The sequence below is a fragment of the Eschscholzia californica genome, unplaced genomic scaffold (assembly GCF_041429995.1).
Source record: "Eschscholzia californica isolate CP2 unplaced genomic scaffold, dmEscCali1.0.p SCAF_2, whole genome shotgun sequence".
In the NCBI taxonomy this organism is placed as follows: Eukaryota; Viridiplantae; Streptophyta; class Magnoliopsida; order Ranunculales; family Papaveraceae; genus Eschscholzia; species Eschscholzia californica.
This window is the reverse complement of record NW_028238309.1, coordinates 6,996,089-7,009,808: the sequence shown is the minus strand read 5'-3', so window position 1 is coordinate 7,009,808 and position 13,720 is coordinate 6,996,089. Positions and strand designations below refer to the sequence as shown.

The 13,720-nt window shown below is 33.7% G+C and overlaps 1 protein-coding gene across 1 annotated transcript; it reads right to left on the bottom strand.

Moving 5' to 3' along the window:
* Positions 1–3,180: 3,180 nt before the first annotated feature.
* On the bottom strand, positions 3,181–6,402 carry DFL1 (Auxin-responsive GH3 family protein). Its single transcript, XM_086663419.1, has 3 exons — positions 5,629–6,402; positions 4,258–5,186; positions 3,181–4,000 (listed from the first exon to the last, which is right to left on the bottom strand). The coding sequence occupies exons 1-3, from the start codon at positions 5,943–5,945 to the stop codon at positions 3,420–3,422; spliced, it is 1,827 nt and encodes a 608-aa protein (XP_086519545.1). The 5' UTR covers positions 5,946–6,402; the 3' UTR covers positions 3,181–3,419.
* Positions 6,403–13,720: the final 7,318 nt, after the last annotated feature.

Genomic DNA, 13,720 nt, shown 5'->3' with positions numbered 1-13,720 from the left:
TAATGGCCACAACATGTCCTTGAAGTGAAATCCAAATCATTTTATCGGTAGAAACAAAAACCATGCTAGAGCAACAAAAAATCTAGGCAGACTTTAGAGAGAAAATCTAGATCAACGTTCGAGATTCTGAGACTTGTAAGAGAAAAAACGTTGACCCATAAACGTGGGTCGTTGGTTTCAATTTCCCTTCCAAATCGGCTTTAACTTTAGACAATTCAAGGTTTTAAAATAATGTTTCCCGAAAAATTACATGATTATCCTACAATTAATTTACATATCAAACAAATTGCAACGACATATGCTTAGCCTATAAATGTTGTATAAATGTCGTAAGCTTTTTTACAACAATAATCCTCTCCCCGCAATATCTAAGATGGGACGACCAATGTAATAAAATAAATTAAGAGTTAATTTATTAAGCATTTTAATAAGTAGAAGTTTAATATAGTTTACTTAACATGATCTTGATTTATTGAATGGAATGTGAAGTGGATAAGTGGGAATCTATCCTAGAATGAAACCTAGCTAGGATTAATTAAGAATATTAGGTTTATTGCAAAATGCAGATGAATCATGTTAGTAAATTCAAACATGTTTCGATGTTTTTCAAACATAAAAACACAATTTAAGGTAGATTTTATTTATCTAACATGTCTTTTCTTTGTTTTTTTTTGTACTTTATGTGTTTCATTGTTTAAGAGTGTATTTATACATATAATTCATTTGCTAGAAACCCAAATATTAAATAGATGTACTAAATAATGCCTTTCCAAGAATAAAAATTACTTTGAACAGTATAAGAAAATATATGAATTACTCGTAAGGCCGACAAATTATCTAACAAATACGTTTTAATGAGATATACTAAACAATATTTTTCGAAGAATAAAAATTACTTTGAACAATATAAAAGAAAAATTGTAAGGGGGACAAATTATCTAATAAATACAACCTTATACATATTCCATTAAAGAACTGTCATTACAAAATCAAACTGTGTTTCTATTGCGACAGGTCAACTAATCAGGAGATAAAGGAAACACAATCAGACAAATAACTTATTATGGCAACTAACAACAATGGTATTGTCAGTTCAACAAAAAAAAAAAAACAATGGTATTGTCCACCAACCTTTGGTGCACTGGTTGGACACCCCTCATAAGCCCATGAGGTCGTGGGATCGAATTTCAGTGGGAGTAGTTTGCAATCAAGATTTATCCCATGTAATTTAGGCTATAAATAAAGTTAATAATGTAACAAATTGGTTGGGCTTTAGACCTCTTTCATGTTGTCGGGTTTTAGGCCTCTTTCATTCATGGTTTAAATTAGGTGGTTATCGTACGTATCAGAACGCTAAAATTGTATTTCAACAAATAAATTACTGCTCTTTCAACAAAAAAAAACAAATAAATTACTGCAAAATTAAAATCCTTTTTATCCAAACTCCCTAACCAACAATTTAAACTGAGTGGATATCAATACAGTACTCTTATGTTATCAGAATGCTAAAATTGTATTTCAACAAATAAAAAAGAACGCTAAAGTTGTGTTGGTTAATTATAAGATATTATATCATCTTAAAAGAATAAAATCCGGAAAATGCAATTTAATTACAAAGAGAAAGTCATAATCCAATTAAGGAGTGTACTTAAGTTTCATGTGGTCATTTACCACCTATTATTGGATTATCTTAGTATTCGAAATGGTAAAGTCTGATAAAATTAAATCTCGAAATCAATTAACAAATTATTCAATGGGAAGGCCGATATAGTGTCAAATAGATCTGTATCATTTTTAAATATGTACCCATAGACCTTTTTTTTGGAAAAATATGGATGGATGTAATAGTATGGGTAGTGTGGTACCAAATGTACCTAATTTATTGAACAAGATAACAAAGAAGTGGGGAATAATAAAGGAGAAAGAAAATACCTTATCAAGTTTGGATCAGAGTTTCTTTTTCAGCTTCTGCCATGTCTCCCCCTCTAAGTTCTGTTCATGTAATAAAGGAAAGAAAATAACTTTGTTGGTGACAATGTCTTCTCTTCTGCCATTAATGCTCTCTCTCTCTCTCTCTCTGACTCTCCTGAATATGTATCTTCTTCTTTTTTCTCTTTCTTCCTAGACATGATCCTTTAAATCCCTTCTTTAATAAAAACCTGGTCTTTTTGTCTCTTCAATTTTTCAATTTCAAATTATTATATCTCTTTCACTTTCTCTGTTTTTTCCTCCACTCCTTCTTATTCATCTTCTGCCAGATCTGACACTTCTTGTCTAATGGTCGGTTCTGTATAATTTCCCGGCAACTGTCAGTTTCCGACGAGTCAGGACATGGGTTGTTGACCAGAAAATTGATTATCTTAGTTTAGTCCCCCCGTAATAGATTGTTGTTAAAATAAGGCCCCAACTTTGAATTATTATTAACTTTAGCCCTCTAATAACAAGAGGGTAAATTTATGTTCTGAAAAAATGATTTTAAATGACAGATTTTGGGGTGTTCTTGCACTTGAGAATTGATTTACAGTAAAAGATTTTGCCTCATCCAAGCACCCAAACACCCTGTTACTTAACTTTATTGAAAACATTTCGGTACTTAATGATTATTGTAAGAGCAATTTGCAAGCTGAGAAAATTGACAATTGTCATCTTCACCATTACGGTGTCAACTTAAAACCAAACAAAATGTCAGGACTAACTTGCTATGTCAAAAGCACAAACCGAAAAATAAATTAGAATAAAAAATGAGCTACTTGAAGTGACTCAAAAAATATCGAAACCTATGTACATTTATAAAGACATTATTCTAATACATATTTACATTATGATTCATGATTGAGACTGGTAACAAATGTGATGAAACCAAGGTTTCGTAATAGATTGCTAAGGTCAACTTGAACTCTTGAGATAATATATTTTACAATGGTTAATTCCAAATGACAACCTATCAACAAATTTCAAGAAACAAACTCCAAAGGAAAGAATTTTGCTTTGCAGAGATTTGCTATTGAAATTTTCAGTATATGTTTGATTAACTTACACATATACATATTGACATAATTTCTAAAGAAGATTAGAAACTTCAATACTGAAGAGATTGGAACTCTAGTGTCATCAATTTAGTTTCTTTGATTATTGATTAAAAGAAAGCGAAGGAAAAAAAGAAAATAGAGAGAGAAGAAATTAAAATTAAAGCTTCCTTGAAATTAACAGGAACTTTCGTGTACAAAGGATGATTGATTAATTAAAAGTACCTACATACTAAACAACATCTAGGAAAAGGAAAAAAAAGAAAAAGATGAGTTAATCTAAGAGGAACATTTCTTCTTGGAGATCATATGATTAACATTAAAAGTACTAATTAAGATATTTCTCTCTCTTAATTATCTCTCTACATTTTCTCCTTCTTAGCATCTTCAATTTTAATTGCGCCATTGCTTGTGACCAGGTACCCATTTTGGACATTTAGGGCTAAAGTAATTTGTAACAGCCCTTGAGTTTAGAAGCTCAACAATTGGTTCAAATTTTACACATCTAGGAGTCTTATACTGATTTATTGAAGCCCCTCGACTAATCGCATAGTCCATAAGCTTATCAAACGTTCCATTTTCGACGATTTTAATCTCTAAAGGTCCAATTGATTTATCCGAAACTCGACCTTGACGATAAACACTGTTTAGTGATTCTTCAATTGTTAAGCAACAATCTTCAAAAACAGAGGGAGGAATTGGTGTTGTTCCGTCTAATCGAAGCTCCCAGTAAAGAACATAATGTCCTGGAATTGTAGAAGTATCTGCATAGCTAGTATATTCCACTAGAGATGCATCAAATGGAACCAAATGAGTCATAGCATTTTTCACTGCATTTTGTAGCTCTACCTCGTCGGTTTTATCGGAATCGATACTCAGAGCGACGTTTTTTCGGCAAACAAAGCTAAATTGAGGGGCCTTGTTCTTGAATCCGGTCACTAGAAGCACGTCACCAACTCTGTAACGGTAAAGACCTGAAAAGATTACACAAAAATGTTAACAACTACTTACTCTAAAAATTAGGTAGTAACAAAAAGGAAAGTATATTGTGTAAGAATCCAATGCCTGACCTAGGCCCGAATATTGGGCCCTTGTGACCTATATAATGTTTGGGCACGAGCCCGAACAAAGAATAGTGTTCGGGCCCAAATTTTGCATAATGTTCGGGCCTAGATCAGGCATACGATTCGACAACAAAATCGTCATGGGTAAGAAGGAAATAGAGTCTTACCGGCATAGGTGGTGACGACGAGCTCGTATTCTTGACCAAGCTTAACATCAACAAGATCAACCAACTCCTTCTGTTCCTTCTCATTAAGTGATTTTGGTACTGAGATATTGGTGTTGACTCCACTGTTTCTTTGAACAGGCAAGAACTCAAAGTAGGCCATGGTAGGAATTAGGGTGTAAGAAACATCACTAGGTTTACACAAAGGTTTAAGGTTTAACCCAAAGTAACATTCAGAAGATGCATACATGGTACAAACAAGTGGGAGTCCATTGCTGTAGTAATCAAGGGTTGGGATATACTGAGACATAGTTCCAGTAACAATAACATCAATATACTTTGTGTTTGGCCATAACCTAGTTATGATCCCTTTCCATGATTCTTTACTACATTCTGTCTCAATAAAATCAGCTAGTTTTGGGTTAGGTTTAAGAATATCCAAGACGGCTTCTCTAACCGACGGATCGGTAATTAGGGCATCAACTGTTCCGGTTCGAATATCGTGACACAAAAGGGTCCAATGTTTTTCGAGGAAACGAATAGCTCGAATAAACCCGGAAGCGAAAACAGCACCAACTCGAAGGACTTCTTTGTTTTGGTATAAACCACAAAGCATTTGAGAATACATACTTTGGTAAGAATCAGGACAGAGAATGGTTTGATTAGGGCTAGTATAATTGGTGTAAGGATCATAAGGTCTGTTTTTGAAATGTGAACTTTTATAGTAACTAGTTAGAACAGGACGAGCAACTAGTCCTCCTGGGGTTTTAGCTTCAGATTTTATGAACAAAAAGTACATTCCTTTGCCTTTATCAAGACCAGGAACATATTGATTCATTACTGGCATCAATAGACTATAAAGTAATGATCTTCTCTCTAATTCTTCTTCAATTGTTGGCATTAATTTTCTCTCTCCTGCTGAAGTTCCAGAGCTACAAAATTTATCAACATAAAAAAAAACCATTAAAAACACAATTATTAACAAAACCGACCCAAATAAGAAAGAATCAATTAAACTAAAAAAATAAACACAACCCACTAATCATTTAAGAATTTTATATTTGGGTTTTGTATCTTGAAATCTAAAGTTTGGGGGTCAAAGGAAAAAAAATCAATCTGGTGGTGAGGTTAATAAAAATGGAATCTTTATGGATCTTGGATCAGAGATAAAAGAAAGAACTATCAATCAAGGGAAAGAAGATAGATCATCATGAAATGATAAATTTAGGGAAAAACTAAGAACTAGGACATTTGGGTTCTTGGATTTTGATTTTGAAATCTCAGAGGGATTAAGAAATAAAAGTATGAAAATTTACAGAGTATCTATATATATATATATATGGTTAATGAAAGAGAAGGGGTGAGTTGACTCACCTAGTCAAGAATTCAGAAATGGGTTGACCACAAAGGATAGGAGAAGTATCACCATTGGCAATACGAGTAATATCAGGTTGAAGATCTTCATAAGTAGAAACAGGGATAATTTTTTTGAAACTCTCACGATCTATACGACCATTAAGATCATATCTCTGTAAATATTCAACATGAGAACTTCTAGTTAAGATTTCAGCTAAAACATTCTTTTGAACTTCATCAGCATTCATTGTTACATCTTCAATGAAATCAAGTGCTTTTTTGCTCTTTTCAATCACAACATATTCATCACATATGTTCTTTGGTGCTTCTGGCATGGTTAAATTCTTTTTCTCAAACACTAGTTTCTTTTCTAGAGAGAGAGAGAGAAAGAGGAATTAGTGAGTAATGGATTAATTTGAGAGTGAAAGAGAGATACAAAGTTGAAGAGGAGAGTGATTTGAGTGTAAGAACGAATGGGGTTGAAGGTGATATATATAGAGGTTGAGTGAAGGTGAGGGTGGCTATGTTGCATCTCTATCTTTCCTTTACCCTCCCCAAGCCCCCCATCTAAAACAATTTAATTTATGTTATTTCTCCTTTCGCCCCTACATTCGGTGACTAACTTCCTTTCTGACCCTATATTGTTGCAAAGTTTTATTCGACTATTTGTCATTTGTCGTCAATAGTCTAACAATTGGTTGTCAAGTATGTATTTCTTTTTTTTCATTGCTTCAAAATGTACAATGGAGATTAAGAGGGATAGAGAATGAATAAAAAACTAGATAGATGAACAAATTAATCTTATTCCAAAAATATAGATTAAAGATGAAGATAAAGAGGTAGAAATAGTGAAAGAAAAGCTCAATAGAAGAACGTATTAAAATGACTATATCTAGAAAAGCAATAAAAGAACTACGTAACATTCCGGTGGATCGATTGTTTTTTGCGTAAGGGTCAAACTAGAATGTAAGAAAAGTATAAGGTTGAAATAAAAAGTGGGTCATGAATGAGGGGTTAAAGGGTAATAGCTCTTGTAATTTATTAAGTAGGGGTATTTTTGTAAATTACACAAATTTATATTTCTTCATGAAATTTGACTTTTTATTGTATTTGTTTGTGTGCTTGTCGTACAAGGAAAAAAAAAATGAAAACGAGGGGAACCGTTTCGGGATAAGAGCACCCTCTCAAGGCGTTTAAGGGGCAGCCATAACTGAGTTTTGACCGGTAATATCCGGTAAATATGCGGTAAGTACAGCGAGTACATGCGTGCTTGTACCGCGGATGTCCCACAAAGAGCAAGCAAGCCGTTCCCGGGTAATTTGGCATTTTGATGGGAATTTGATTTCCCGTGAAAAGTGAAAAGAAATTCCACACGCTTAACAAACACGCACAGAATCAAATAACGGGATTCCGTTTCGCCGACCCCGTTTTCATCAAGTAATTTGTAGATAAATTGAAAATGACGTTTCTTAGAAATCAAAATATGTGGAATTAATACATTGGAGTTACTTGTATGACTCTCATTAGCGACCATTATAGCTGCCCAACTTGATGTATTCATAACATGTGTTAAAATAGAAATACATGACTTCACGCATATACTGTTTGATATAGGAACCTCAATTTTTTAATTAACCATTCATATTAACTTTACTCCTCTAGGAAACAACGAATATATACGATATTAATTTTGGAAAACTAATAGGTAGAGAGAACATATTTACTCGTTTGGATTGTAATGCTCATTCTGTTTATAGTTTTAGGTGTTTGGACTTAAATTTTTTATAGATTGTAAGAGTATCTGTGACTCCGTGAGTGAAACTTGTACAATTTTAACATAGTAGGAATATTTATGGGTAGGTTCTTCACTAGCTAAACCAAAGTGTGGGGTGGAATTAGTATATCTACTTTGAGGAGTCATCTAGTTAAGTTGTTAGTTTACTTCACATGTCACAAGTTTGATTATTAAAGAGTTGTTGGAGTTTGTAACAAACCTTTCCGGGGTCACTTACGATAATTTAATTTTTCGCAAGATGACATTGGATTATTATTACGATATAAAAACCGATAAGAACAATAGAAAACATAATCAAACAATGACATTTGAAGGTCGGAGACATTTTTATTTCTTGAATAGACAAACCCATGTTCTTGATATTATGTAGAACTAGTTTCTCTTAAAGTTTAAGGTTCCATGGTTAGGTCTTCCATTTGATCTCATGCTATGGATGGTCTTAACATAGAAATATTAGATATTTTACCATTTAAAACTATAAGACATGAAGCACTACTTTTAACATCTTAGGTATGGAAAATTAGGTTGGTGATATTAACATACATGTTAGCACATAGTGATCTAGCTTAAAAGGTAGGTGGGATAGCTGAAACGGATTCTAGGATATCATTAAAGCTATCAACGATATGCAACACTATTCTATAATCTGAAGTTACGTTTTATCTGTGTGTAAAATTAGTTATTTCACGTGATTTTATCGCGTCAATGAAGTTAGAGCTTAAACAAATTTTCCCTCTCATACCGCAATGTTATTTTTCAGTCACAAAAAACATCTAAATTTGGGAATTGAGCTTTTCTTGGATATATTTTTATAAAAATATATTGTACACCTAAATTTATACTGTACACAAATAAATTACGGACATAATTTAAATTTGGATTTGAATTTAGATCAAGTCATTACAAAAACAAACACAACCTAAATGAAGTAATTTAGGTGAATGTCTTAAAAATATATATTGACATCTTACCAATGCAAGAACTAGTCTTTTGTCTTTCTTGTCCATGTGTACATGTGTGAGTATATATATCTATATAAAGTGTAGATGGAGAAGAAAGATATGTCATCTCATGCATGCATGAACAAGTTACCTCTTCTTTGTCTATGGTTGATGTAGATTGTTGAGGTGTCACTCTACCATATGGATAACAAGTAGTCTCATTTGGGTAATCAACCAACTAGAGAAGTTAGCATTCATTTCTTTGTTCCTTTGATTATAGTCACCATTAACAAAAAGTGTAAAAAATTGGTTGAACTAGGGCCACCACTAAAGTATCTAAGACAGAAAATAACTCCAATGCCTAAGAAGACAATGACATTACTAATAACAAATACTTGTTATATTTACATTTCAACTACTACAAAGAGCACAAATTAGGTGGTATTCCTCTATCATTGCCATGTTGTCTTTCACTACCCGAAAAAAAAAAAAAAAACAGTCGTGAGTCATAACTCATTAAAGACAAGTTCCTTTGTCGGGAGACGATTTCTTTTGGGTTCTTTCCCGCTAATTACACGAAAAGCATCTATAGTAGTACTACTATAAGATCCTATAGTAAAAAAAGCTAGAGAACTTTGAACTTTTGCAACATAAATGAAGTATTAGGGATAACTTTAGATAACCATTTCTTTTTGTAGTGTTTGAAAAGTTTACAACTCATACTACCATGCATGGTAGTAGTATTGTTGTTTGTTTCTTATGTAATTTGGTCTTCTAAAGACAAATACACAACTTATGTTTGTCAACAGGTTCATTCCCCTTGGAAAGAAGGAAGATTTTCCAAACAAAACTTTATTACACACTCACATATTTGTAAAATAATTGGTATACACATAATTCAAGTGAAATATAATTCGAGCAAACAAGAAACAATTGTGTGTGCAATAACTTAAGCAATGATACAAGATAAACTAAAAATACATCAATAAATTAGGGTAGTTGGTCTACTCTTATAACGTCAAATAATAGTAACTTGTGCATTGTGAACCTTACTTTAGTTACATATATTGTATTCGTAATTGTAGTTCATACATCTAAATGTTTTGTTTTACTAGAAAAATTTACGAGTCTATTCAGAACACCTAAATTATGTTTGACCAATACATATAACGTTCTTTAGTAACTCAAAACTATCAATCGTGACAAAGAGACGGACATTTTTTGTGTAAAGTTGGCGTCCCCTGATTAAAGCGGGATGAATCTCAACCATTAAAAGAGAATTCACGCTAACTTCACGCTCAAATTATCCGTCTCGCTGTCTTTTTCGTATAACTATACAAGTATGACAAGAACTATGCAGTAAGACGTCATTATTGTGTCATCTAATGACCGAGATAATATTTTGTTGTTGACACGTGGCAAATCCCTTTGGTGGGGATGGTTGTCAGCTCAAAGGATTTTGACTTGGTCATCTTAATGTGTTTGTGGGAAACTATTTGGTTAACCGTCCCACATGTCGTTGACCATTGACTTAAAATGGACGGTGGGTATTAAATGAGTAGAGGAAAACAGCAAGGAAATGGGCCAAATGGCGGGAAGTGGAATTCCAATAAAGTAAACAACAAGCAGGATAGAATGAATAGTTTGCTTTGAGGGGAGAAAGAAGAGAGAGAGAGAGAGAGAAGGAGTAGCATGAGCAGGAGGAGAGGCAGTGGGGGCTGTCTTGTGCTTGGTGCTTGGTTTTTAGAGAGAGAGAGAGAGAGAGTAGAGATTGTTTTAGTGAGAGAAAATGTGAGAGTGGTTGAGAATGTTTACATGAGAATGTATGTTATTTAGGAGACAATGACAGTAATAGCTTATCTCATTGACCGTTGACTTTTAATTTTTAAAATATAAAAAAGAAATGTGGTTGCTTGATTTGATTTTAGATTTAACCTCTCGAGGTTGTGATAGTGAATCAGTCTAGTCGAAGGTGGAAGAAAGAAGAAGTTTAAAGAGAAATTCTTTGATTGTAAGACTTTCTCATTCTATCTGAAAATCACTCATATCCACTAAAATATATAAATTGACAAGAAAAAATCTTCACACAAATCCCTGTTTTCCTCCCTAACTTGTCTCCTTTAATCACATTTTCTCTCTTTTTATGATTGATCACAAATACAATATCTCTCTACCCTTTTTTACATTCTATCTACCATGTGCAATAAAAGAAAAGTAATTAAATTGGTAGAGAAGCCTAGCTATTGTTGGGTGGTCTTAGATCTCTCTCACCCCAAAAGCTAGCTCAAGAGGTAAGGCTTCTCCCACACTTATTAACACACCCCTTGTCCCTTCCGCAATCAATGTGGGATTATCTTAACAGTTATTTACAATTGTTTTTGTTGGAATTACATGAAGTTGGATTTAACTGGAATCGTATTTCATCATTTTGAGACACCAAACATATTTCAAATCAAGATCTAGATGAATCGTTTGATCCGTCCATCGAGCTCTTGAATGTAAACCTACAGTTTGTCCAAAACTGATTCCTAACAAATCAGTTACTAATACTTTAAATTGGTGTAAGAAATAGTTCAACTAAACTACGTGTGCACTAGATAGTCCTACAATGAAAAGTAAAGAGAGAAATTTTTTCCTTCTAATAACCTACCCTGTATCTTAGGGTAGTAAGTTAAGGAATGATAACATGTGTTCGCATGGTTTGCACCATACCCTCGCAGGCGGGTGGCGTAGGCAAATGGGTGTTTTAGGCGCTTTAGTAGCGCACTTTGTACTTCACATATACGCATTGCCATGAGGAGCAATCGGGAACTATTCTTTTCAAATTTGTGATCTAATCCGACAGTGCACAAATGTGGGTGCATTAGGAGAATCCAACGATTAGATGATCCAAGGTGGTTAGGATTTGAACAAACATGACATTTGGAGATCTAGGCGCCTAAGCACACTTGACTGTCGGCAAAGACAACAATCAAATGTGCCCGTTGGGAACACACGTAATAACATCTGTTCGCTGCCTATATATACTAATCAAATTCTGCAACAAAAATAGAAATCAACTACAACAGGGACGAAACCAGAACTAAAGACTAAGAAGGGTCAAACTAAAAAAAAAGAAACAGAGAAGTCTTAAAACTAAGTTTACAATTTAAAAATATACGTTGTCTCAGGGGATTGGACCCAGGTCACTCGGGTTATAAGCACACAATCTTGTCAAAAAGCCTTCAACACTTTCTTGCTAATTTTTACGTATTTTTTGGACTAATATTGTAATCCTTATGAATTATGGTGTGTTCCCGCTGAGGGGGGCCATGGTCCCCTCGGGTCTAGTTATAGTTTGTCCCTGAACTACAACATTTTTAGAGCATTAATAATCCGAAGCATTAGAGTACTAAGAATTCATTTAATTCGTCAAAAGTTCATATTACTTACTCAATGTTCGACGGACATTGACAAACTAGACGCACCATCTAACCTCTGGAAGGTAACATTGTTTCATTCCATGAGACAAACATCGGAACTGTTGGTACAGGTAAAAAAACTTAAAAATGTCTTGAGGATGGAGATTACTCGACTCAGCGAATCTCTCTCGCATCTCCTATTCTTTTAAGGTTTTGTTCCTTTCATTTTACTGTATTACCTTTTGATGATAAAAGGACTTAAAAGTCCTTATCAAAACATAAATAAACTTATATATTGATAAAATGGATTTAAATGTCCGTATTTAAAACATAAATAATTGTTGTTGTGAAAATGGATTTAGAAGTCCATATTTTAATTGCCAAAACATATTTAAAAGTCGGTATTTATAACAAAACCTTATTATTCAATTTCTGAGTCGCCAGAAAGAATTTTCATTAGTTTATCACCATATTTTCTAGTTTAATATACTGGAGAACAACAATCTTAAGACAACTTAACATTATTTCGTTTTTGTGGTTCGTACATACTAGTTTACTTTGTCCCTGTTATGATTATAAATTTTTAAAATTAGAGGATGAATAAAATACTTCATCACTTTCAGTGATGACTCCACACGGTTGTGTTTTATTCACTGATTAAGAAGTAAAGATGGAACAATTGAAAAATTGTGCTATACATAACAGAAGTAGAAAATCAACTTAATAAAAAGATAGCAATCAGAAGTAACAGGGGATGAAAGTGTGAATATCTTTTTGCTAAAATATGAGGAAAAAAATTAGTATTGTTCATCAAACATCAGCTCCGTACACCTCTAGACAAAATGGATTATGCAGCGTCAAAAAGTAGAACTTTGAAAAAAAATGATGAATGTATCGTTGTTAAGTTCCAATTTACCTCAAAACTTGTTGGGAAGGCTATCTTAACAGCCAACCACATATTAATTAAGTTATCTCACAGGATAACAAGAGAAATTCTTTGTGAAAAGGAAGGAAGTCATCATTTTCAGTACACAAAGGTGTGGGGGTTCCTTGCTAAGGCACTAGTTCCCCCTTCTAAAAGGATCAAGATAGGACCAATAGATTACATTTACATATAACTACCAATAAATAGTAGTGCCTATCGATTCTTGGTTCACAAATTAGATATAAAAGATACTATGTATTAATATGAAGACAATTATGAAATCTAGAGATGCAAAGTTCTTCGAACACATCTTTTCATACAGGCAACACCATGAAATCGTTTTGAAAATAAGGAACAGAATTGAAATGAAAATAGATCAAATTCCAAAACTATTCTAAAAAACATGACATGTAAATCGAGAAAAAAATTTGAACCTCGAAAAAATAAGAAGACAAAGGCACCTAAGACCTTTGGTCCACTTTGTCGCCTTGATGATTGGAGGTGAACCTCAAACATTCACAAAAGCTACGAGTGCACCAGAAGTTCCAATCTAAAAAGAAATTGTGAATAGTGAAATAGATTTCGTCATGCAAAACCATACATGGGAGATGGCTGACTGATAATTGGCTTTGACCACTCAAGAACTCTATAGATTGACTTGGGCGGCATGTGTTAGATCCTTACATAACGCACAAGCGAACCTTTGATAGAGGCCACAAAGAAGTTGACCAGAAAGATTTCTACCACCTGAACCTGAGTTAGCAAGGTCGGCAGGAGTCTCCTAGCCACCTAGAACTCTGTCATGTGAAGGCAAACACATAAAGTAATCCGAGTAAAATCCCGTCATTTGAGACTGAATCAAAGAGGTCCGTAGATGAAAGCTCGACACTTTCGGCTCTGTTCAGCCTAAAACAAATGACGATTGCGCTGAAGGCCAGATAGTGCAGAATATCCTCTTGCCATAAAGTTACGATCATACGACCATGATCAGAGAGATTCTATTAATGGATCTACCACATGACCCTTATCAAGACGGTTCTTGACCAAT

Coding starts and splice junctions, on each gene's coding strand:
- DFL1 (XM_086663419.1), bottom strand. CDS start 5,945: ATGCCAGAAGCACCAAAGAACATATGTGATGAATATGTTGTGATTGAA. Junction 5,187..5,628: donor ATTTCTGAATTCTTGACTAG/GTGAGTCAACTC, acceptor TAAATTTTGTAG/CTCTGGAACTTCAGCAGGAG. Junction 4,001..4,257: donor CGTCGTCACCACCTATGCCG/GTAAGACTCTAT, acceptor TAATCTTTTCAG/GTCTTTACCGTTACAGAGTT.